This window comes from Callorhinchus milii, unplaced genomic scaffold (genome assembly GCF_018977255.1).
Source record: "Callorhinchus milii isolate IMCB2004 unplaced genomic scaffold, IMCB_Cmil_1.0 Scaffold13, whole genome shotgun sequence".
NCBI lineage: Eukaryota > Metazoa > Chordata > Chondrichthyes > Chimaeriformes > Callorhinchidae > Callorhinchus > Callorhinchus milii.
The window spans coordinates 14,369,625-14,394,675 of NW_024704754.1; the positions used below are offsets into that span (position 1 = coordinate 14,369,625).

General features: G+C 41.7%; 1 protein-coding gene across 4 annotated transcripts in view; it reads right to left on the reverse strand.

The window, feature by feature from the left end:
• Window positions 1-499: 499 nt before the first annotated feature.
• LOC103177316 (F-box/WD repeat-containing protein 11) overlaps window positions 500-25,051 on the reverse strand; it is a 93,223-nt gene continuing 68,671 nt past the window's right edge. For all 4 annotated transcript variants that reach the window (XM_007891430.2, XM_007891431.2, XM_042339931.1 and 1 more), the window contains 10 exons: window positions 24,141-24,327; window positions 22,740-22,830; window positions 15,163-15,300; window positions 12,323-12,441; window positions 11,671-11,920; window positions 9,870-9,988; window positions 9,070-9,180; window positions 8,847-8,925; window positions 7,584-7,773; window positions 500-2,477 (listed from right to left, as the gene is read on the reverse strand). In XM_007891430.2, coding sequence (XP_007889621.1) covers window positions 7,612-7,773; window positions 8,847-8,925; window positions 9,070-9,180; window positions 9,870-9,988; window positions 11,671-11,920; window positions 12,323-12,441; window positions 15,163-15,300; window positions 22,740-22,830; window positions 24,141-24,327 — 1,256 coding nt within the window. In that variant the 3' untranslated portion in view covers window positions 500-2,477; window positions 7,584-7,611. The remainder of the gene's footprint in view (window positions 2,478-7,583; window positions 7,774-8,846; window positions 8,926-9,069; window positions 9,181-9,869; window positions 9,989-11,670; window positions 11,921-12,322; window positions 12,442-15,162; window positions 15,301-22,739; window positions 22,831-24,140; window positions 24,328-25,051) is intronic.

Consider the following 25,051-nt stretch of genomic DNA (forward strand, 5'->3'; position numbering starts at 1 on the left):
GCAATGGAATCCACGATAAGGGAGGTTTAAAAGTCTCGAAACTGGGCTTTGAATAGCAAAAGGATTCTGTCCCATTCTATAATCCATAGCAAACATCTGTCATACGTAAATGGAAAAAGCAGCAACCACAACACTTTTTAAAATTGGTCATTGAAAAAAGTAGAGAAAAATGATTAAAACTGGAAAGACCTTCTCAAACTAATTTTGAGGGGCAAATCACTTGCAAAAAGATTGACAATGTCACATCCTCCAAAGCACAATGAGAGAGCCATCATCGAACTCTACTGCCAGTACAGTTCACCCCGCCATTGATCAGTAGGGATTCATCATGGTATGTGGTGCACTGGTTCCCCATTTCAAACAATGTGTGAAAGGGTAGAGAAGTTTCGGAAGCTCACTACACAGTCCACTATGCCATTGATTTGCTTCTGCTTCCACAGCCTCTGGGATCTGATCTCATGAGGCGTCTGCAACAAGTGATCATTTTCAGCCAGCTAAATATTTTGAAACTGAAATATTTATTAAGCACATTCCACAGTAAGAGCTATAACCAATAAACAATATCTGTACATTTAAGTCTTGGTGAACTGTCCAGACAACGTACTTTGCATTTAAACTGGAAAGTAGGCAGGGTTCAGAAGTACATGATAAATCATTGCCTTCCAGTGCTCTCAGTGTCAGTCGTACTGTCCCCAACAGTGTTTACAGCTGTGAGGACACATACTTGCAAATACAACCAATGCCAAAACACTCCTTAATCCTTAGTTCTCGCATTCTTTACATATCGTTCCACAGCTGCCAACTGGAAAATTGCTTCACAGTGACACACTGGGCACAGGACTCAGAAACAGATCTTTAAATTAAGCTATACAAAATATACATTTACACAAAGACAAAAGGTCTTCTTTGGACCAGATGTTATGTCGAAGTGAGAAACACAAGCAGTTGAATCTCTTTATGGGGGGTTGGGATGGCGAGAGTAGAATATAGTTCAGGTGAGGCCACAGCATTATAGTCAGGTTTTCATTCTAGTTTATAGTATTCAGTACATACATTAACTGCAGACAAATGCTATACAGATTAAAAGGTGGGTGCAAGCCAATCATTTAAAGAGAAAAAACAAGCTTTACGTTTCATCTTACCAATTGTATGCCAGTAATGGGCTTGACGAGTTTAAAGAGAAAGAGGAATTGGCCAGATGTATCTAGAGATTGGCACAGCCCGAGTCTTACGATCAGCGGGACCATTACCGTGTGCAGCAATACACGAGGAGAAACTAACTCATACAAACTCACAAATAATTAATACAAGAATCGAGGATGGGGTAGAGGTGGCGGGAGAAAGAAGGGAGAGAGAAAGAGATTCAATAGTTACCGTGACAAATATTTGCACATAACCAAAACAGAGGTTTTAAAATAGAACAATTCAAATTCAATGGGAGGCACGCTGCTGTAAGGGCAGAAAGGTTTACTGAATAATCAAAAAGCTAGTCAAGCTTTTTTGTCTACAAATCTGAATCGGGCACTGAAGTAATATGAGTGAGGGAAAATCATTTGCTGGACCTATAGATTTTTTTTTAGAAAAGACTGATATTGGTCTGAAAGGGGCACAGCAGATGACACATAAATACATGCTTTTCACAGTTAGTGCAAGTGTAGCCTGTTACTTTATTTATTTCAAAGAACATTAAGAAAAACACATGAAGGTTCAAATAGGTTACTATACAGTCAAGACACGACGATATATACAACTAGCTACATTCGACAGCTCGAATTGCATGTAATCTTAATTTGTAAGCAGCTACCACCTTCTATCAACTGCTCTACCTTAGTATAATGTATAAAAAAAAGAGAAAAAACCTTTTTCAAAAAGTCTTCAGGAATTCTTGTTTTCCTAGATCCGATATGCATCCGTAAGTCATTTGATGAGGTGCGCAGAGGGGCAGGGGGGGGCAGGAGAAGCAATGAAAGGCTGCCAGAATTGAGTACCTTTTTACGGGCTTTGGCAGAATGATACTTTCTACACATATCAAAGCGTTTGGTAAAATTCTGCTCCTTTTGCTAAAACGATATGGCACCCAAAAATGTTCAACAAATGAATTTTCTTCATAGCATTTCTCTGGACAAAGTGCAAAGCGATATTGAGAATGCCAAGTCCTTTCTTCAGACTGAAGACCCAGTTGTCTGAACAATCCATTTGCGAAACACTCAGCTTTGGGAAACCCAGATTTGTGTTAAGCATGGCAGACGGCTAGGCTCGTTAACGTTAAGTTTACAGTTCAGTAAATGTCACTTCAGAGTTCTGAGAGGAAAAAAGAGTGAAAGAAGAGAGAAAAAGAACGAGGCATGATACACTGATATCTTGCTGCCTCTGATCTGTCTGCAGCTACAGAAATCAGGTCGCCACAACTATCATGGCTCATTGAGCATCTTCAGGCTGCGATGCGGTAGCCTAATATCCAGTAGTAATTCCAGGCCCTGTGCAAGAAAATAAAGAAAACAATTAAAATTTACAATTGTATAAAGCAACCTCTTTTTCCTTGCCTCAATCCTTGCCCCCTTTTTGACAATCTTCAAATCACACCTGAACTTTCCTCTTTGACCTTGCCTTCAGTCACCTCCCCTCCCTTTCCCGCTCGGTGTCAAACCATGCTCTTGTTAAATGCTCCTGGACTTTACTTGAGTGAAAGGCCCTGTATAAATGCAAATTGTTGTTTTCACAGAACAAAGTACTGCCCAATCAAAGGAAATCTCCAAACAGGGCGAGAGTAGGGATTTGAAGATACATTTTAAGAGAGTTGCGAAAGCAGGGAGAAACCCAGGCAAAGGGATTGGTAGAAAGTTCCAGAGAACAGAGGCCTACTGACTAAAGGATCGGTGAGGCAGAGGGAGTGCGGAACAAGCAGGAGACCAGAATCAGACCACATATTTGAGTTGAAATTAATGGTCAGTACCAAAACCTGTTCATTTAATAGACAAGTAACAGAGACTGCGACTAGTCTTAGATAATGCAAATCCAAATGCCCCATCGCCACTAAAGTGCTGACTTCAGGTCGTGAATTGTGTATCATCTGAGTATCATCAGAATATTGGGGGGTAGAAAAAAGGAGGAAATTACACCATCTCAGATTCTGTCCTCATTCAATCTCTACATAAAAGCACTGCTTATCAAAGGTCAATGACTGAATAGCAATCAGGAACAAGCTTGTTACTTTTCACCTACAGGTCAATTGTGCCACCTCCACCACAACCCTGGTTTATAAATTAGCTAATTCAGCAGAGGATTGAACCTAGGACCAACCCCAAAGTATAGGTCTCAGCAGTAACCGTAGCTCTACCAACTGAGCCCTGGGGGCCTGGTCCAGATTTACTTCATGTGCTGAACAACAAGCCTGACGCACACAGTATTCTATTACCACACGAAGAGATTTACACCTTGTGCCTATGTCAGCATGATGCCAATTTCCTGCTGACAAAACAGGCCAACCCAGGGTATGAACCACTAACCTGGCCACAGAAAGATTCAGTTACAAGCTTGCAACTATTGGCTTTTGGTTGATGGTTAAGCAGTTATTGAAGCCAGCCAGAAACAAGCCTGTAAGTTGGCAGTCTGAGCCACGTTAGCCTAAAGAAATACTTTTTAAGCAGATCAAATAAGCCAAGTGTAAGAGGCTAACAAAATCACAAGTGGCTTGGATGACCCTTTTGGGTCCATTTGATCTCATCCTTCCAGAATACCCACACTATCATCTTTCCAATATATCACCACCTAGTTTCTAAAATGAATCTGCTGTCCTATCCTCAAATATCCTTCTTGCAAACCTAATCCAGTTCTTAACTAGTCTGTGTAAAGAATTACTTCCCAGTGTTTATTTTAAACCTTCCCTTTACAATTGTATATAGTAAAGAACTTGGAAGAAAATGTGAGTTTTTACAGCATGTTGAAACATTAATCACCATCATGTATAGTAACTTTTCCAAAGATGTCGTAAGCAAAAGTGGGAGTCCTTTTGCATAAAGACTCGCCAACAGCCACGAGGTGAATGACCATTTTATGATCGTCAGCGAATGTTATGAGGTCATTAACTTTCATCTGAAGAACAGGCAAATAGGACCTTGGTTTAAAGTCTAATCCAAAAATGGCCCTCTGACAATGCCATGGTCACCCAGGATTACACTTAAGTATCAGCTGAGACTCTGTATTCACCACAATGATATGAGGCATGGAATAAGGAAACTTGCCGAACAGTTTGCCCTGCCTGGGAATCAAACCCAGGTCTCTCGCTTGCGAGGCAAATGTTCTAACCAATGAGCTACAGGACTCCATGTTGATTTATGAGCACTGTATGGACTCTACTCCAGTACATGGATGTTTGCATGAGAGAGCAAAGTTTAGCACAGCATTCTTTTCCAGATATCTGCTCACTGTTCACCAAGTCTAGATAAAAAGAACTTTGGGGAGTCTAGGGAATTGGGGTTAGGGTCTTTAACACCAATGGATGAATAGACCAGCAACAACATTGGCTCCATGGACTAAATTACTTCCTTTTACATAGAATGATATGGCACTGAACCAGCTATTCGGCACAAGCAATCTGTGCCAGTTGTTTATATTCCACCCCTCCTATTTTCTCTATTCCTTTCTCTTTCATGTACGCATCAAGTTTCCACTTAAATATGTTGATACCTTTTGTTTCAACGACAGCTTCTGGCAGTGAGCTCCATTTTTGTGATATAAATGATATTATTTTATTAAATAAAAATTATTGTAAGTTTTTGTGGTAGAATGATCATTGCCCGTTGTACAGCCTGTTCCACTGGCAGGTTAGTGGCACCCAGTTTCATACACAATAGTTTTAAGGCCAGGACCATGTCACAATGGGCAGACTGGCACCACACCAGCTTGTCTTTGAAGATGATGCGGTGGAAAATGTATTTGTTTATTACTGACTATGAAAGAAATTCAGTGCCGAGGAGATCAAAGACAAGATGCCAGGTGGGATAAGACCTACATTTTTGTAAGCCTGTGGTAAAATAATGCATTTTACTATTATTTTTGTTGGCTGCACTCGATTCTTTGAACTTATTTTTGGCTGATAATTAAAGTGGGCTGGGTTCCATACTTACAGGACTGTAACCAAAAAGAAAAAGAATACAGTCAACCCTCATCCGACGAACGCTAGGATGCCATACTAAAACTTTGTTAGATACAAAGTTTGGTTCAACGTCAAACAAAATCAGTGAAACAGAAGTAGGATACTGGTGGGATAGTGGGGATCTATTCTACTGCAGCAATCCATGTATTCCTGCAGGGTGGGTGGGGAGTCTGAGCAGCAGATACAAACCGAGGACTCAAGGGGAAAGCGGCACAATGCCATGTGGCGCACAGGGACGGCTGACAGATTGGAATAGCTCAAGTACATCTTGTACAAAATTTAAAGGCAGAAGAAACAGTCAGCCAACACCTTCTCCCTCAGTGCGGTTGAATCACAAAACAGAGTAGCCAAACTTGCATCAAACCACAAACACACAACACTCAGGGGCAAAAAGGGTATTGATATCAAATGCAGAAGCTCCTGGATAGGGAGTGAATCCTCCCCAGTAACACATGGAAACTGAATGTTTGCATGAGAGAGCAAAGATTAATGAATTAAAAAGAACAAACCAGAGTAAATTAGTGTTGTGACAGCATCTCTCTCCACAGTGAGCAGTGTGATTGATGATCTAAAAACATGTGATCAGTAAAATCCTTTGGAGATAAAACTTCCCACTAAAGTAGCAAACTAATTTAAATTACGTTTCAAAGGATCCACAAATATGCAGGCACTTCCATCATTGATGGCCGCATAAAAACAACAGGGAAAGAGAGAGGAAGGATAGTGGAATGAGAGAGAACGGTCATTGAGGTTCGGGGGGTGGGGGTGTGATGGCATTTTAAATATCAGTATCATTCAATGTCATTACAATAAAACATGTTGAGAGGTGAACATGTTCATCAATTTTAGGATACAACGACTAATAACTTTACAATTTCATATAAAAGCACACTTTTCTGATTATAAGATGAAAGGTTACAGGTAACCGTGTTATCATATGGTAACAATTTTAATCAGATTACAACAATCAAGATGAATCCAACAGCAAGGAAAGAATATTTTGCCCTAGCCAAAAGTGTTGAAAAAAAACCCCATCAATTTTCTGAGCGAGAGAGTTAATGGGTAGGGGATGACCTAAAAGTGTTGAAACTGAAGATCAATTTTCTATGAAAAATATATAGCTCCCACCAGAACTTGCATCAGTTTCAGCTGGAATGCAATTCACAAGCCAGAATCACTTCCCATGTAATCCTTGCTTCATAGCTACTCTGAATGTGAATCAAACCAAATAAAGATTCCAGCACATTTCAACAACAATAACAAAATTACATGTGTATAGAGCCTTTCATGTTGGGAGGACATCCCAAGGCGCTGGACAGAGTGAGTTATGGACCTGAGCTGAGGGTCAGGATGGGTGGAGGGCAGGGGGGCAAGCAGGGAGATCAAAAGCACGGTCAAAGAGGAGGGTCTTGAGGTGGGTCTTGAAGGTGTTGAGGGAGGGGGCGAGACAGAGGGATGGAGTTCCAAAGGGTGGGTGCAGAGTGGCGGAAGACCCACCCCCCGATAGTGAGGCGAGCAAGGTGGGGGATGTGAAGTAGGGCTGGAGCCCGCTGAGCAGAGGGTGGTAGGGGGTTAGGAGGTCGGAGGGGTAGGGGGGACCAAGACCGTGGAGGTGAGGACCAGGAACTTGAAATGTATCCTCTGTGTGATGAGAAGCCAATGGAATTGGGCGAGGATGGGGGTGATAGGGTCATGGAGCCTGGTGCGGGAGAAGACACGGATGAGTTCTGGATGATCTGCAGCCTGTGGAGGGAGGAGTTGGACTTGCAGTTACATAGCGTGCTTCATGCAGTGTACTGCCCAGAGCACTTCACGTTCAGAGAAGCTAGAATGTATGAAGCTGATAAGTCAGGTTCACTCTGCTCACTGCCTTCTCTGCGCCACCCCACAAAGTTAATCACATTGCAAACAGGAAGAACCAGCCTCCTTGCATGCTGCGATCCCCTCACTCTTTGGTTGCATGACAAACAGTTGCAGGTGATGGGGGAAGGAAAGAGGGGATAGAATTTTAAGAAGCCTACGCTCACCAGCAACTGGGCTGAGAAGAAACGATTGTGAAGATAACAGCATAACAGGCTATTTTGGACCGGCATAAAGGTACATGCTGTCCCACTAGAGCCACCTGCTTCAATCCCATTAGTTGCTCTCCCCCGCCTCACCCCCATTGTGTCAGTGGAAACTGACTTCCTCAATGAGGCTATGTCCACCACTACAGCTTTCTATTTTAAACCTATCTTCGACTATTTCACATCTGTGATTCTGAAACAAGTGGAAACTAATCGAGAGGAAAAGACCGACAATGTCTGTTTGCATGCGGCAAGGAAGTGAAGCTGGATGGTTAGGCGAGGTGGCGGTGGGGTCAAGGAAGCACATGGTGGGATTTAAGCACATAAGGGTGTTAGACAGCTAGGTGGATTAGCCCTATTACCTGTTACAGGTAGCATGTGTGTGATCTGTTATCTGGAGATGTAAGTGTACGTCCTCGATGGAGAGCGGGTGTCATTCTGGTTGTTTGGCGGCACATTCAGGAAATCCCAGATGAGAATGGTGTCATCGTGGGAACTGCTGATGATTTGAAACTCGTCGAACTGCAGTCGGAATACCCGTCCAGAGTGTTCCTATAGACAAGTCAATACACCATTAATAACACACAATAACAGGAAGCCAATATGTGGAAACATTTCCACTCAATCACAGCTTATTACTCAGGGTATGTTGGATAAAATACACTCAAAAGTCAACCTCTCTCCCCAGACTGATTAAACAAAATCTCAAAAAATAATCATAAAGATTATAACGTTAACCATTATAGATTTTGATGTTTTGAATGTGGGAAAAGTGAGACAAACTCTCAACGTTAGCCATGACAAGTGGGTTCCAGAAGAGAGCGAAATCATATCGTCACTCCAATGGGTCCATTCTTATAACATCGCTATCTTCTTGGGCCCCATCACCATTGACTAAATGTCCTGTGAGGTTGTAGTATGTTCACCTTCAAATTATCACATTTCACAGAAACACTTGTGAAACACCTTACAGGTGCTATATTAAATGCCAGGGTTACTGTTATAAGCTGGATCATGCTTAGGTAGGGGGAGATTTGCGCACAGTCAGCATTTCCAACAGAACAAAATGCAGACTTATTCATTAGATGTTTTAGATGGCTCACATGGAATTTTATCCAGACATGTCCTCACAAAAGGATAGCTGAATTTATTCTAGGATTGCTTGGATGGATGTTACACACCTTCACTGACAGAAGAGTGCGGAATGAACACAGATAAAAATGCATGCAGTAGGACTTAAGACTGGAATAAAATACAGTGGCAAATTGAGCAACAAGACATTAACATTTCCATACAATTTTGTGCTGGTGAAATAAGATGTTGCTCAAACATTCTAATGTTGCTGTGCGCAAACTGGCTGCCGCAGTTCGCCTACAAAACTCATACTCAAACCACTTTACAGTGTATCCTGTGAAGTGCTCAGAAGCGCCTCAACGATGTGATAAGGCTCTATATCAAATACAGGGGTTATTATCATTGATTGGATTATGATACTCAAATGTAAAAATGGATTTTCAAAATTGAAATGGAGCATTATTGTACATTGAAAACCACTTGTTCCTGTGTCCTTTCACAGCTTTCTGCAATGCACACCTTGAGAGCCATCTGTGGTTTGGGATACATACCACCAAGGTGCGTAGACACAAAGTACTCGCAGGGGCACGTGGATCTAGAGCAGCTTGAAGATCCCAAACTTTGATTTTACTAGAGAGAAAACAGTGAAAAGGTCACCGCTTATTGTTGAGACAAAATAATATTTATTGAAATATTTATAGGTCAAAATAAATAAGCCTTCAGCGACTCGAATGTAAACTGAAAGTTGTCCAATTCATTGATAGGGAGACATACCCGTCGTAAGCTCCACTCACAATCCTCTTGTTGTCAAATCGAATGCATCGAACTAACTCCTCGTGTCCTTCCAACACTCTCAGACAGGCTCCACATTCTATGTCCCACAACCTGCAACAGGAACAAATATTAAAGGTTCAATAAATTAAATTCACTAATTTCAACTAGTTAGTGACACTTACTGATAGCATGATAATTTTCTTCCAGCTTTCCAGGATATTTGTGCAGTTGCACAATAATTTATTTTGAAAAACTCTGGTCATCAGATTGGACTCAGGCTTTATTACACAAACCCTGGGTTGTTCATTTGGAATTTTTCTACTTTCTTGTACAGTACCAAACATAACAATTATTTACCCGAGGAGTTTACGTGGCCTATCGCAGGGAGAGGGTGGAAAAGAGTCCAGTCATTTGTGTTAAAAGTTTACACAGCTAAAAATATCTGTCACACCACATGCATCAATGGCACAATTGTTGACTTTACTAATTGTGAGACAGTGTATGGGAAAATGCATTTTTTTTTGGTCAGCCGGATGTCTGACACGTACAGAAACTCATCACCATGGTTAAAAGAATCCAAACCAAACTGAGATTTGCACGCAACCCACCAAAAATGGAAATCCCAAAGATATATTGTTCGAATGGAATGCCCACTCTCTTTCTGGAGGGATGCATCCTGCTTACTTAATTCTGGGAAGCAGGATGCGTCCAGGAAAGGAGAAAGCAATAAGACTACTGATAAGGAAACAAACACCACTGTAACTGTTTTAAACCCTGGGATAAATCCGATGCCACTCTACCTTATGGTGTTGTCTGACGAGCCACTGACAACCAATCGATCCCGATACTGTAGACACGCTATTCCACGTTTGTGGCCATTCAATGTGCGCACAAACTCACATGTACTTGTGCTCCACACCTGCAGGGATTAATGCAAAGAAAAGTTAGGTCTGGAAAGGAACAAGGAAAGGCCATGTCAAATGTTGTGGTTCAAACTGCATCACATACACAGCTGCTCATTTTAAATTCTCCAAAGAAGCACTCAAATGAACTATGACAAAGTGGAATTACGTGGTACAATTTGGAGGATGTCTGAACAGGTATCTAGGAACGTTCTCATAAACATCAGCAGGCGGCGTCACCTTCTCTACACTCAGGCTCTGAATATTCAGACTCAGACCTTGAAGGAGGCGAGTTGAGCAAATTTAACACTGGCAAATTTTAAGCCCTACAATAATCACGTACTTGCATTTATATCACGTCCTTCATGTAGAGTAATGCCGAGGACTTTATATATTTTACATCGTAAATATCTCTGGAATTTCCATTTGTAGGTGGGATTCTGGAGTTTGGTTTCGATACTCTTAAGCATGGTGATGGGTTTCCGATTGTGTCAGACACGACCACAAAATACTGACATGCAGATTTCAGGATGTGGGCTGCGGAGTTTTGGATGAGACTGAGCTTATGGACGGAGTAACTGGGGAGACTCGAGAGGAGGGCATTTGAAAAGTTTAGCCTGGAGGTGACGAAGGAACGAATAAGGGTTTTGACAGGAAAGGGTGACATAGGAATGGAGGCGGGTGATGCAGCAAAGATCAAAGCCTGGATGTGAGGGAAGAAAGATGTTAGAACTGAACCTCAAGGTTCAGTGAGTTGCAGAGAGGACAGGAAGGTTGAGAAAATGAAAGGTGGGACCAAATCAACGCGTTCATCCAAAATGAGGTCACGGATGGTAAGAGCTTGTTGAAGAAGGATTGGGCATTTTATAGGGTGATGTGCACACAGCTGACAATAGGGAAACTCCAGTGCAAGATGTTGTGGTGATAGCAATCGGACTGAGGGACACGCGATTCAGCCCTAAAAAGTGGGAAGGGCAGAACAAGTGATGGGATGGGAATAGGACAGCCACAGTGTGTCCAGCATAGGATTTGGGCCTTGTGAGTGCTTTTTTAAAAAAAAACTTAATATTAATTTCAGCTTGTTTATTTGCTTGGGAGGGGGAGCACTGAAATCTGCCCTCTCCTTGTTAAAAAAATAACTTTTACCAATTGCTCAGAGGACCTGGGTCTAGGTCCATCAGATTTATTTTAAAAGCCAAATGTGGTTCTTATTCATGTGGATAAGTTTTATTTGAGCACATTACAAAAACTCAAGTGACAGAATGCTAAAGCACAGAAACAGGCTATTAGGCTAAACAGCATTTATACTGCATGACCCAATCTCCACTCCTTTAGCCCTTAGGCATCAAGTTTCTTCTTAAATTTAATTTAATAAAATTTCTTCTTCGACCCTTGACTGCCCAGCGCCTTGGTTCGTCCTCCAAATCTGAAAGGCTCTGCATAAATGCAATTCGTTGTTTAAATACGTTAATTACTTCTGCTTCAATCTCATCTTCTGACAGTGAGTCCTATATTCTTACCACCCTTTACATAAAGAAGTTCTACTGAATCTCACCTTTAAGATCTATTGGCTATCTTATATGTATATCAAATGCAAGGATTATTATTATTATTATTCCCCACCCACCCATCTGTCTTAGATTCATCAATAACAAATCAAAGGCTGATGTGAAGCAACAAGGAATAAAACCAAACTCACCTTGATTGTTCGGTCACCTGATGCTGACACAATGTACTTGTCATCAAAGTCCACCACATTAACCGCAGCCCGATGACCAACCAACACCCGTCGCAGAGTGATGTCCGTTGGCGAAGCCATATCCCACACTGCTATAGATCGGTCCTTCGAACACGTGACCATTAGTCCATTGCAGAAGCGAAGGTGCAATACTGCCTCATTGTGGTGAATTAATGTATTCAGAACATCTCCTGTATTTACATCCCAAACCCTAAGCAATAAATAGAAAGAATTATTAAATGCTTCTTACAATTAATCAGATAAAAACAATTCCCAACCTTTACAACAGAATAACAACAGCAGAAGCCTGGCGAAGTGCATTAATATTAGGCAAATTTGATTCTGGCCTTACCTTGGAATTAAGTAGTTTCTCATCACAATTCACAAGAGTGTGTACCTACAGCAGTGCTATGAGGATAATTACCCCTTAGCCTGACATCTACAAATTATTGAGGGCAAAGCCTCCATGAAAGTTCTGCAAATCCAAGTGAAGATGTGAATTGTGTCGGAACACACCACCAAATCAGTTATCCTTTTTTGCTCCTATTGTGTACAAGACACCAACAAAAAAAAGTCTCTTTAAACAGGCTGCTGATTTTCATTGATTCCTTACCTTACTGTTGAATCCGAAGATCCAGTAACAATAACTCTCTCATCATACTGCAGGCACAGCACCGAACCTGTGTGACCCGTAAGAACTGTCAAACATTCCAGTGTCTGTTTGTCCCAAATCTGTAGAAACCAATCAAGTCCAAATAAATACTACTGCTAAAAAAAAACTGTCTATGTGAAAAATGTTGTGTAAAGCCATAGAACTCAATCTACAACCCAAAATGAGAGAAATCAAATTTTTACTTTATTTATCCCTTTGAAACACTTCAAAAATTACTGTCAAGTCAAATGGCTGTAGGTACTGTAGCAGCTAGCTTATGCACAGCAAGGTCTCACAAGCAGCATTGAGCAATTTAATCTGCATTACTGTCAGCCAGGACCCAGGGAGAAAATTCCTCCTCAAAGGTGACCTTAGCACGATCGAAGAGGAAGGTCTTCAGGCCCAACCTGAAAATGGGGAAAGAGATGTCAAGGTGAAGAGACTGAGGGAGAGAGTTCCATAGCTTCGGGGTATAGTGGCTGAAGGCACAGATGCTGATGGTGGAGTGGAGGATTTGAAGGGAAAGGAGGAGGCCGGGGCCAGTATAGCTGAGGCAGCGGGTACTGCTGTGAAGAGAGATGAGGTTGGAGAGATAGGGGGGTGCCAAGGCGTGGAGGGATTTAAACACTAGAGGGAGGATCTTGAAGTTGATCCGCTCTGTGACAGGGAGCCACTGGAGTTTGGCAAGGACTGGGGTAATCGGGGTGCGGAGTTTAGTGCGGGTGAGAATGCGGGCGGCGGAGTTTTGGATGAGTTGAATTTTGTGAATAGTGGAAGAGGGGAGATCGGCGAGGTGGGTGCTTGGGTAGTCAGCCGAGAGGTGACAAAGGCGTGGACAAGGGTTTCGGCAGCTTGTGGAGTGAGATATTGTCGGAGACGGGCAATGTGGTGGAGGTGCAGGAAAGCGGTCCTGGCCAGGGACCGGATGTGGAGAAAGAAGGACAACTGGGGATTGAACCTGACGCCTAAGTTGCGCACGGGTTCAGAGAGTTTTAAGGACAGATCGGGTAGATTGAGGAGGTCAGAACTGCAGGACAGAAGATGTCAACGGGAGCCAAAGTAGATGGCTTCATCATCAGTCCTAACTGTTGATCCTTATAGGTAGGTACCTGAGGTTGTGGTGGAAAATAACTTTAGCCTGGACACTTTCCTGAAGGATAGTGCAGAGGCAGCAAAGTCCCAGTGCAGGTCAAGCTTGTGGCATACAAGACCTGTGTACAAACAGTATTCCTTTATGGCTCCAGCAGAGAGGCTTCCTCCAGATCATTTGGAAAGTCCAGGATCAAGCAGTGAGTTGGATTTGTGGTAAACACGGGAATCGGCTGCAGGTAATGAGGGCTCCGACCTACACTGGCCTGTCATCAAGCACCCTGCAGGGAAAGGTGGCTTCACAGCAGGCACGTCTATTTGCCAAGACCTTCCACACGAGGACCTGGATTAAGCAGCTGGTGCTGAGTAAACCTGGCAGTGGTATTGGACTTGTACCTTGAGAACATCAAGGTGGCTGGCACATTGCATGGCAGATGTCCGTCAGATAGCTGATGAGGAAACTAAGGCTTTGGCGACGGCTGCTGGAAAGTGTTACCTGGAGTCCAAGTTTGTGATCACATATTTGTACATCCAGTGCCTGGAATCCACTTTGATTGGCCTATAGAGAGGTGAGCACCTGTGGCTTAACCTCCGCACTGCAAACTGGTGGAATCATTGCTCAACGGGAAGGGATGTGTGTCCGAGCTGTGAACGGTAAGACGGTGACAGTGGTCTCACGCGTTTCATGCTAAGCTGTGTTGCCAACCAGGACGCTCGCAGGGAGTTCCTGGTACCTAACGTCCACCTAGTGAGAGTTTGATGGATCTCAAATGACTAACTAGGGACCGGGGGGCGGCGGGTGGGTGGAGAGAAGAGGGGGAGACGTTAAGTAAGGTCTCCTTAGAGCTGAAGTGTCTGCATGGTGACATGCCTGGCAATGGAATGTCACAATCGAGCCCACTATCTGTGGCGATCTTGGTAGCAGTTACTGAGCCAGGCAGGTCTGAGGTACTCCAGAGAAATGCTGATGACAGCAGCCAGGCTCATTGGCAGGACTTGGGAGGGGGCAGACTAGTCACTGGGAGCAGAGATTCTTCCCACTCAGCTCCCATTAGCCCTTCAAGCCAAACTCCTAATACTAGGGTAGAGTGGTTCTACCTGGATAAGCAGTGGAAAGCTTACCAGGCAGTGCTCTCAATGGCAAGCTATGCAGTTTCGGATAGTTAGACTCCAGCCGTACTCCAACGCACACTAGGGTCTCCAAGCCTTGGCTCTTGCCAATCTGCACCTAATACTTTCTGGAATTAGGTAAACATGATGCGTCTGTCAAGGGAGAGAGTGCATATTCCATTCCAATAAACTTCTGTGGAATTTCCATGTATAAGTGGGATGCATGGAACTCTGTTCGGTTTGGATACTCTCAAGCATGGTGATGGGTGTTCCAGTGCAAGGGTGAGCTTTTGATATAATTGGCCAAATGGCCTCCTTCCATGCTATAACTGTTCTGAGAATTAAGATTAAAAATAGCCTCCAGTAGTTAATATAGTATTGAGTGAAGCTGGCTATTACTATGCTAATGCACATACATGTGCGAATCAATACAATTGACATTGGTAGAGGCTCTCTTACAGTACATTGGAACACAAGCGAAGGTGAAGCATCAATGAAACACTGGCTGCAGTTTTTTTTTAAAAAGCATCCATTGTATTTTGAGCTGCTAGGGTGCCTGTTGAGTGAAATGGTTAACATCATCGGCAACTCTCGTTACTCACTTTGATTGAGTTATCTCGAAGACCACTGATTATTTTGTCATCATCATACTGCAGGCAGTAAACCCCTTTGCTGTTTTCTGACCGACACTGGATTCTCTGGAGATTGTGTCGCCCACACCTCCAATTAGATTCTATAGTCTGCAAAACAAAACCAGGAGTAATATTCAGAACATTTATAAGACTTTCATAGACTGCATCCTGCTTTACAAACACAATAGATCATCAACAGAGGTAAACCATTTTCCTCACTGCTACACCATTCATCAGCATATCAAAGCCCTAGCAGAAGGCAGGTGAGGTGTAGGGGTACAAGTCAGAGTTGAATAGAGAAGACAAGCAAATGAATGAGAACACATTCTTGATCTTGTTTCAGTTAATACCTATGTAACATCACTGAGGATTTGGTGAGAGAAAACTGCTTGTAAGTAGCAGCGTTTCAGCCCCTTGGGATGTTCTCTCGATGTAAAAGGCACTATACAAATGTAATTTTGTTGTTGTATAAGGAAAGCTGCATCCAGACCAAGCTGGATCAATTAAAAGGCAATTAGAGGGTAGATTAGTCACTCGGTCATGTGATGTGTAACACAAGGCAACGTAAAAGAGTTGGAAATACANTTTTTTAAATAAAGTATAATAATTGACCCTCCTTTCAAATTTCTCCACCTATTTATTTCCTGCTTGGCTAGATAATAATAATAATCCTTGCATTTGATACAGCGCTTTTCACGTCTACTAGTCGTCTCAAAGCGCTTCACAGAATATACTGTAAAGTGAATTGACTGTATATTTGTGGGAGAAACGCGGCAGCCAATTGCGCACAGCAGTGTCCCACAAACAGTCGTGGATTGAAATGAACAATTTTATTATTGTTTTTTTTCTTGAGGGATTATTATCAGGCGTGTGGAGTAAGGAAACTTGCCCAAAGTTTCACCCTGCTGGGAATCAAACCTGGGTCTCTCGCTTGTGAGGCAAGTGCTCTAACCACTGAGCTACAGGACTCCTGCAACCCCCAACGCCCTCATTTCACCAAGTTACTTCTCTCTTCTCTTGAATGTTTTTTTCAAAAAACAACTTCTACTTCTACTGGGGTAAGGCTTCATGAATTCATGAATTTAACTGGTACCTCATCAGTCGCCATTATTCATGTGTTAGCCTTAACAGTAAGGCTGTTTGTAGGCTTACTGGTGTGGTTCATCACAGCTGAAAGTAGTCCTGTCCCAACCCACCACCGACTTGCAGGGTCCATGGATAGTCAATAGGAGCAGGAACTCAAGCTGTTTCTCCCCTCCTTTCCAAATCTTGAAGAATTTAAGCCAAATATTATTATTATTAATAATAATTTTTTATTATTATTATTTTGTAAATCAGTTGAGATGAGATGAGTCAGCAGAGGCTGGAATTTGAATATGTAACTATCCATTCAATTTGTTTCAGTGAAGCAGAATATATTAGAAAATGTGTTACAGATATGTTAATTGTCAAATTTCACTGTCCAAACTTTGAATGTGTAGTTTGTGAAAACAGATTTGGTGTTGTCAGGTCTGAGGCAAGAGGTTAACTCTTGCAGTCTACATCAGTCAGAAGCCTGAAGTCAGAACACTTTACAGTAAATCATGTGAAGTGCTTTGAGAAATCTTGACAAAGTGATAAGGTGCTATATTAAATGCAAGGATTATTATAACAAACTCCATAGTTAGGCACTATACCCAATGCCACTCCATGACCAATAAATGGGTGGAGCTGTCACAATGGGTGATAACAGAGGATAGAAGGGACCTTATACAATTAATATGCAGGCTAGTCAAAATGTGGCTCAGCGGCCAGCAACCAGATGCTATCATGCAGCTGGGCTCTTCCAGCCACTCGCAGTTAGCCCACAACCATCATGCATTTCTCCGGCAAACATTTGTGGGTGAGAGAAGAGGGAATAAAAATGCAGTTTCAGTTAAATATGTTACAAGCCCCTCATGATGTACACTTCCCCTCAGGTGAACTAATCAGTTAATTAAAATTGCACTGAGAAAATCCATCTGCTGCATTTTCCAGTCTTCAGTGTGCAGGTCAAGCCCTCTGTACACTGAATTTCCTGTGCACCTTGCAAAACTCGGATGTGTCTTTATTTAATTCTGTATGTATATACTGTCTTGGAAAAAGGAAAACTAGTGGGATTACTGAGGGACAAGATTGAAGATCAAAATCTGGCAAAGATCCAACCGGTTCCTCATTTGTCAAATAGCAGGATGCTTGTAAGTATGTTCCGGCTACTCAATCACACAATGAAGATTGACAAGTTATAATCCGGAATGACTCATTTTACCTGGGGGATTGTAGGCCAGGACATCAGGAAAATCTCCCTTCTCTTTTTAAATAGCTGGTCACGGGATCTTTAATGTCCAGTTAGGATCTTAGTTTAACATCTCATCCAAAAGACACCATTTCTAATAATGCAGCCCTGCCCTACCGTTAAGACTGGAACATCAGCCTAGACGGGTAGCAATACAGCTACACAAAAGGAATAACAGCTAGTAGTTCAATATTTCTTTGAAAACTGGAAACTCAATTCGGAGAGTGAAATATCAGTGCACTAAGTGTTTTGATTGCTCATTTATGAATGATGATGCATGATTAGCTAAATTCAGTTGAGAATGTCAGCCTGGAGCAGTGGTACCAGTCTCGCTTCTGGCTCAAGTTTGAGTTCAAGCCCCACGTCAAGACTTGGAATCAGTCTAAGCTGACACTCCATTGCAGTGCTGAGGGAGGGGGTGGGGGTGGCGGCAGAATCTCCATCAAGCATTGTCGGAGGTGCTGTCCTTCAGATGTGATGTAAACAGATGTCCCATCTACCTGTTCAGGTGGATGTTAAAGACACTATTTGAAAAGAGAAGGGAATTTCAGTGACCTGACCAATAAATTCTCTAAATAAAATTGGTCACTCACTCCATGGCTGTTTGTGGGGCATTGTTGCGCATAATTGGTGGCTGCATTTCACCCGCATAATACTGTCAATTCATTTTACAGTATATACTGCAAAGCGCTTTGAGGTGGCTCAATGACATGATAAGGGGCTATATCAAAGGCAAGGATTATTATTATAAATTCATTCATTAAATTCATTTTTTGTGTGAAAATCATTTTACATTATATCCGAGAAAGCATGAATGGAATCAGTACTAAACTCCTCATCAAAAATCGCAAATATGCTATGAGAAAAGCTAGCTCAAAAGTTACCTTATGGTTTTAAATACATTTCATTTAAGTAAATTAGATTCTAACCTTTCAAAGAGTATTGCTCTACAATAACCTAATTGTAATGGGAGCATATCAGCAACGATTAGGCAACTGTGCGCACATTTGTGTTGACGATGTGATTTGGTTTTGATTTGGAAAATCTCACAAGATCGGTTCGGATGAAGAATGCCCTTAAAAGCCTATCCAATCTCATCCTTCCAGAACATCCACCCCGGGGATAACTGAGGGTGGAACCTGACATCAAGGTTCAGTTCAGGTTTGGTGAGTCTTAGAGATAGGCAAGGAAGGTTAAGGAGTTCAGAACTGCAAAAATGTCAAAATACATTTTCATATGTTTTTACAAATATAAATATATATTATTTGCAATATAATCACAATATATAAAATCAGGACAATGCCAGGTACACCTGAAGCTTTAACCTTTAGTTTGGAATTAAGGCGCAGGATTAATCTGCTGAGGCTACAGATCTAGAGAAACAATAGAAGAGGGCAATTCACTGTCCAATTCCACAGACACTAGTATTATTTAAATGCCTTGGCGCAGCCCAAAGAGACACATGGGGAATGCATACAAAATCTTCCAATTCCTTTCTGACATTATTTAAATGTTCCAACCATTGTGCAATTCTTACATCAATGCAGCAAGTTTGTTTTTAAAATCACCAGAAAAGGTTTGATGAACGGGTAGAGAGATTTCAGAATGGATCACTGATTTACCAGTGAATAGCAGCAACACAGGTGCACATTTTAATCTTGTGACTCACTGTCGTCTTTGAGCACTTTGGGAAATTTTGTGAAGTTTTTGAGAAGCTGAAAATTGCAGCTGAACTGTAAATGAACAAGGCGCTGGTAATCTCTCCACAAAGGAAAACTTTTTTTTAAAAAAAAGACAGAATTTAGATTGGCAAAGGAGTGAACACAGATGTCAGAACAAAGAAATAACATTAGTTTAGGATGAAGAAATCGATGCTGGGTGGGCAGGTTAGGAGGGAAGAATCTTAACACTCAAACGCAGACATTTCAAAATCCCTTTCATCCTAACTTCAGTCCACCCAGGAGTACTAAATCCATACGTGCCCCAATTAGGGTCAGATGGTTGCGAGTTCAAGGACTTGAGCCGAGTCTGGACTGACATTCCAATGCAACAATGGGGGATAGTCTCATTGTCTTGTGCGCGAGGCATTAACCTGAAGTCTGGGTCGGTCCAGGTGAAAAGAGAAAGGAGTTTCTCTCAGTATTCTGACCAACAATCCTCCAGATACATTAGCCATTTACTTCATTAGTCGTTTGTGGCTGCTGTAAATGTCTACCAGATGTACGTACAAAGAGTGTCACTATAATTATTAAATCTTTAATATTCTGATTTCATCATCTTCCAAGTAAAGAGGCAAGGAGAGTCTGAAACACATTTTATATAATCACTGAGAGTGTGTCTCTTTTACACAATTTTAAACATTAATCACATTTTTCAATGGATTCAGAAATTCTCAGATAAATGTTAAAATGAAAAAGACTGCTTTGCATGATTGGAGTGACAAACACAAGGCTGAATAAAACTCCAGTGACAAGATTGGGCGATCGATCAAGATGATCCCCAATCCAGTCAGTAAAATGGTGATAATTTTACTTGTAGTATGAAGTTGACTCTAGGGAGGATCCATCATAGCAAAGAAAAAATTCTATCAAAGGCAAAGTTTTGGAAACCCGGGGGATGGGACTTCCTTGCTTCTGTGGCGACATGAAACTGGTATAAAAGGCAAAGTACTGAAACTGGTACAAATGGCAGCAGAAAGTGAGGGACAGTAGAACTCACTCAACCAGCATTGTGTGAAGAAGCACTGGTATTAACTCTGGGCGGGATCCGACAAAAAGAAAAACTGATCCCACTATTCTTCCCAGAGGAAAGCCTACTTCAGCAGGAAAGCCAAAACAATCAAACCAATATTCTCTGTGATCAGTCAAGTGACATTGGGAGAATGGCATGTAGCATGTTCCCTTCTTCCCCTGCCCAAAAACACACACACAGGGGGTGCAGTAAAGTGAGCTATAGGAATGGAGGGGGTGGAATTGAGAGAATAATCTAAGTTTGTATCCGACTGGATGGTTCACAGCATAAGAACAATTGTTTTATATACAGGAAGAGATTATTATGGCAAAAAAAAACAATGTTTCAGTTACAAAAATACCTTCAGCTACACACAAAGTGATCTTGGAGAAATGGGAAATTTCTGTTAAAACGTATAGAACGTGGAAAGGTTCCTGTGAAAGTTTTGGTTTCTTGACAGAATAAGGAGTATATTTTACTCCTTTGCTCCTGATAATGCTATCCTTGCAAACACAGACACACCCTTACTTCAGTTTTCAAAACACTGAAAGCAGCTGGAAAAATTGTACAACTTGCCTTTGAAAAGAAAAACACCAGCCTTTACGTAATACATTTTTTTTGTAGCGGAGGAATGTCTCCCCTGTAGCCAAAAAGACCTCAGTTAACATTTCTGAACCACATCAAACCTTTATGGTTTATCCACATCATAAAAGATGTATTCTTTAGAAGGTACGTCTCTCTGGATCAAATGTGTCAGCTTGTACCTAAACTTTAAGGGAAGCCAACTTAACTTTGACAGGACAATAAATTTCAGATTCCCCTTCAGAGAACGGCTGGGTTATTTTAAGTGAAAAGGGGCGAGATCAGGAAAATGACAAATGGCGATGGAGACTTTTCAAGTGATGAAGACTATTTGTTTTATTTTGAAGGCACAATCCTGGAACTAACGCAGCCATTTGAATTTTGAATGATTCAGGACACTCAGGAGGATGTCTATACTGTCTTGCTAACTGGTCTCTCTGGGCAATATCCAAATAATGTTAATGTGCTTTTAATCTTGGAAATGTCCTTTGGAAATGCATATTACTGGCCCAGGTGTGCAAAGCAATATTTAAACAAGACAAGACAGTAGAATAGCAGAGTGTATTTACTGAACTCACCCACCATCATTGTCAGGATGCCAAGCTGAGGCTAAGCAGTCTCTACAGAGAGTACTAGCAAGAAAAAAAAGGCAGAGCGGGCCACTCACACAAGCTTGCAGCCGGTAAGCTCATGTGTGGCAAGGACCAGGCTCTCTCTGCTAAAGCATCGTGAAGCAACAGAGGAGGAAGGAATATAGGGGAGATTTAGGCCATTCGTCTTCAAAGTTCAAAATATCCAGAGATTTAAGACAAGTACTATGACATTAATTGCTGACCATTTGTTACATTCGATCACTGGCTGTTAACTAAGCAACTGAGAGATTTACATTCAACATGTTCATGGGTGTGTGTGTGCGTGGGGGGGGGGGAAGCATAAATGCACTGACAGAGTAAGCATTAAATAGGTCCAGCTGACCACTTGAACTGTGGACAGCTAAACTAACGTGAGAGCAGTACTCCAAGCTGCAGACTAAAGCAGTCAGTTGAAAAGATATCAGATGAACAACTGAGTCAAACCAGCCTGTCCACTTCACACTGAAGTGACTTATCAATGGTATATTTACAGACTTGTATTCAATTACTCCTTCTCCCCTGAATGTTACTTTTAGCAGAAAAAAAATGAAAATAACTGCGGGCCGCACACGGACTTGACTGAAGCAATTAAAAAGCAGACAGTCATTCACTGCCATATGGGTAAGTAAACCAAAACTAAATAAACAGAATATTGGGCATGTATTTTCAAACATGTTGGGTAAAGCTGAATTACATCAGTTCCTTTTTCTCGGGCTCAGGTGTTTTTTAAGCAAGGTCTAAGGCTGCTGTGTTTTATTACATTTAGAAAACAAATTCAATATTACATTGCGATATATATATTTTAACTTCACAATCAATAATACTCCTTTATAATAAAAAGCTAATGTTAACTTTTGTACAATATGGATAACGTCGTTGGGCCAAAACATACCAAATTTCAAGAGCAATGAGGGGTCTACTGTTCACTTGCTTTAATTAAGATTTCTTTTTGCTGTTGACAACTGATCCAAAATGAGTGCCTGTTGTGATAGCACAAGCAGTCACTAAGTTCTCTCTCTTCACAGAACACTTATTTTTTAACTCACCAGTGAAATTAGGCTATTGGTTTATGTACCTATACAGCAGTGAACATCTGGCTACTTTTAATTGCATCAATCAGTCCATATGCTTAGACAATGATTGCGATGGAGTGGGAATCAAGATGTGAACAGGAAGCTAAAGCTTCAGCAGAATGATCAAGGAATAAGGAATTTAAAATACTAATAAATTTCAGTAAAATTCTATAAAAATCACGTCTCATCCTTAACTGAACTCAAGTTAAACCTTACCTCTATATCCTGAATAATCTTTGGGTACAATCCTCTATGAAATGAATTTGGTGGGCCATCAGCAGGTCTGTTTTTAAACAAGTACTGCTCCCTGGGAGGAAGGACACAGATAAATCGATATCAACAATGATAAAAATCACTAGGAATATTAAGTTGAGCTCATAACCAAGTTTTCCCTTTCTCCCAAACACTGGTATTAAAAGGTTTGAGTTCTGCATTGAACAGAAACTGCAAGTAATCATGGTGCTCGCATCGACAGAAGTGAAATCCTCCGTTTTCCTGCCGCAAGTCTGCCTGGTCACCTTTTCAAGGGCATCTTCTTCAGAATTGTCAGTGCAAGTAATTTGTTTGGTTTAGCGGGATGCCTGACATGTGAGGAAACCCATCATTGTGCATAAGAGCATTCAAGCCAAACAGACCTTGCACCCCACCTACACATGGAAATTCCTGTGTGTTAGAATTGAATGCACATTCTCTTCCTGGAGGGAAGCATCTTGGGTCACCCAATTTCAGAAATATTAGGCGTAGGTGGGCAAGAACAGAGGCTTGGGGGCCCCAGAGTATGCCTGAGTTACTGCTGGAGTTTAAACAGCTAAAACCGGTACAGTTTGCCCACTGAGAGCACTGTCTGGCAAACCTTCCTGCTGCTTTACCAGCTAGGACCTCCCTACCCATTAGGGTTTTGGCTTGCAGGATTAACTGGAGCTGTTAAACTGTAGAGTCCTGTAACTCAGTGGCTAGAGCACTCGCCTCACGAGCGACCTGGGTTCGATTCCCAGCAGGGCGAAACCTTGGGCAACTTTCCTTAATCCACACGCCTGATAATAATCCCTCAAGAAAAAAAGGAATAAATTGGTGAACTTCAATCCACGACCGTTTGTGGGACAATTGGCTGTTGCATTTCGTCCACAAGTATATTGTCAATTTACTTTACACTATACTCTGCGAAGTGCTTTGAGACATCTTGAAGATGTGAAAATCGCTATATCAAATCCAAGGATTATTTTATATTTTTAGGAGCTGATGGGATGAATCCTTTCCTCTAGTAATTGGTCTGCACTCTGAGTCCTACCAATGAGCCAGGCTGTCTGTGCTGCCATCAGCAGTGCTATGGACTCTTAATTTGACAAAAGTTTTGGTCCAAACGCAAGTCAAGCAGAATTTTTTAGTGGAAAGCCTGGTTGGCTGATCCCATTCTGAACCCAGGGGAGCAAAGGCTGATTTGTACTGTCGCTTTGGCTAAAATGAACATGGCAGATAATGAACTAACTTTATAGCCTTTTGCACTGTGCAGCTTAGTGCAAGCATTTTAAAACATTTTTATGTGAAAGGCCATTAAGGGAGCAGAGCAGGTTATTTGATGGAAATGTAAAACAACTCATCTTAGTGAAGAAAACTCACCACCCTCGTCTTTCTGCAAGTCCCTTCCAAAGTGGATCTGTGCGCACCATCCTCTCAATCAGCTTCTTCCATAGCATTCCCTCACCAATTACCCGTTGCCATTCTTTACACACCACCTCTGCAGCACACAGTGATTTGGCATCGAGGTACGACAGTATATTCTCTGCTATGTGGTCCAATCCTTGTGCTGTAAATAGAAAAAAAATCAAGGAAACATTTATAAATGCACACCTAACAACCTAGACACAGACAGAATAACTCCTTTTTACTGTTGCTATTCTGTGCATTCATTTGCCGTCCAAAAAACACAACCTCACCAAGGAGGAAGAAAGACAACACATCCATGATATTTTCATTGTGTTAGGATTGAAACTGCAACAAGTTTTCGAGATACAAATGAAAATGTGCACTTAGCTCATCAGGAAGGCACGCACCAACCTCATCTTTTTCTACAACAGCCCAAGCAACCATTCCTCATGTGTGAGCCTCAGGAGTAGAGGTCTCTCAGCAGGATAGTCACCAAGGCTGAATGGACCCTATCCTCACCCAAAGCAAATTTAAGAGAAAAATAATTTTTAAAAAATGAGAAAAATAATTAAGGGGGTGGGGAAGAGTTTTAAAAAAAGTCCCAACGGAAGGTAGTTGGAACACCGAATCCCTGCCACAAACTGAAACATCAAAGGGAATTAGATGGATGTGTGCTTAAAACAAAATTATGAAGATCAAGCAGGAGTTTAACCAAGCAGTAAATTAGACCAGGTGGTTGTCGTGGTGAAAAATACCAGTGCAGAATTGATTAATAATATTCCTTAAATTTGATGCAGCACCGTTCAGATCAGTTTCTCTTGGTGTCCTGGCCAACATCCCCCAGATAAAATTGGTCATTCATTTCATGGCTATTAATTGGAATA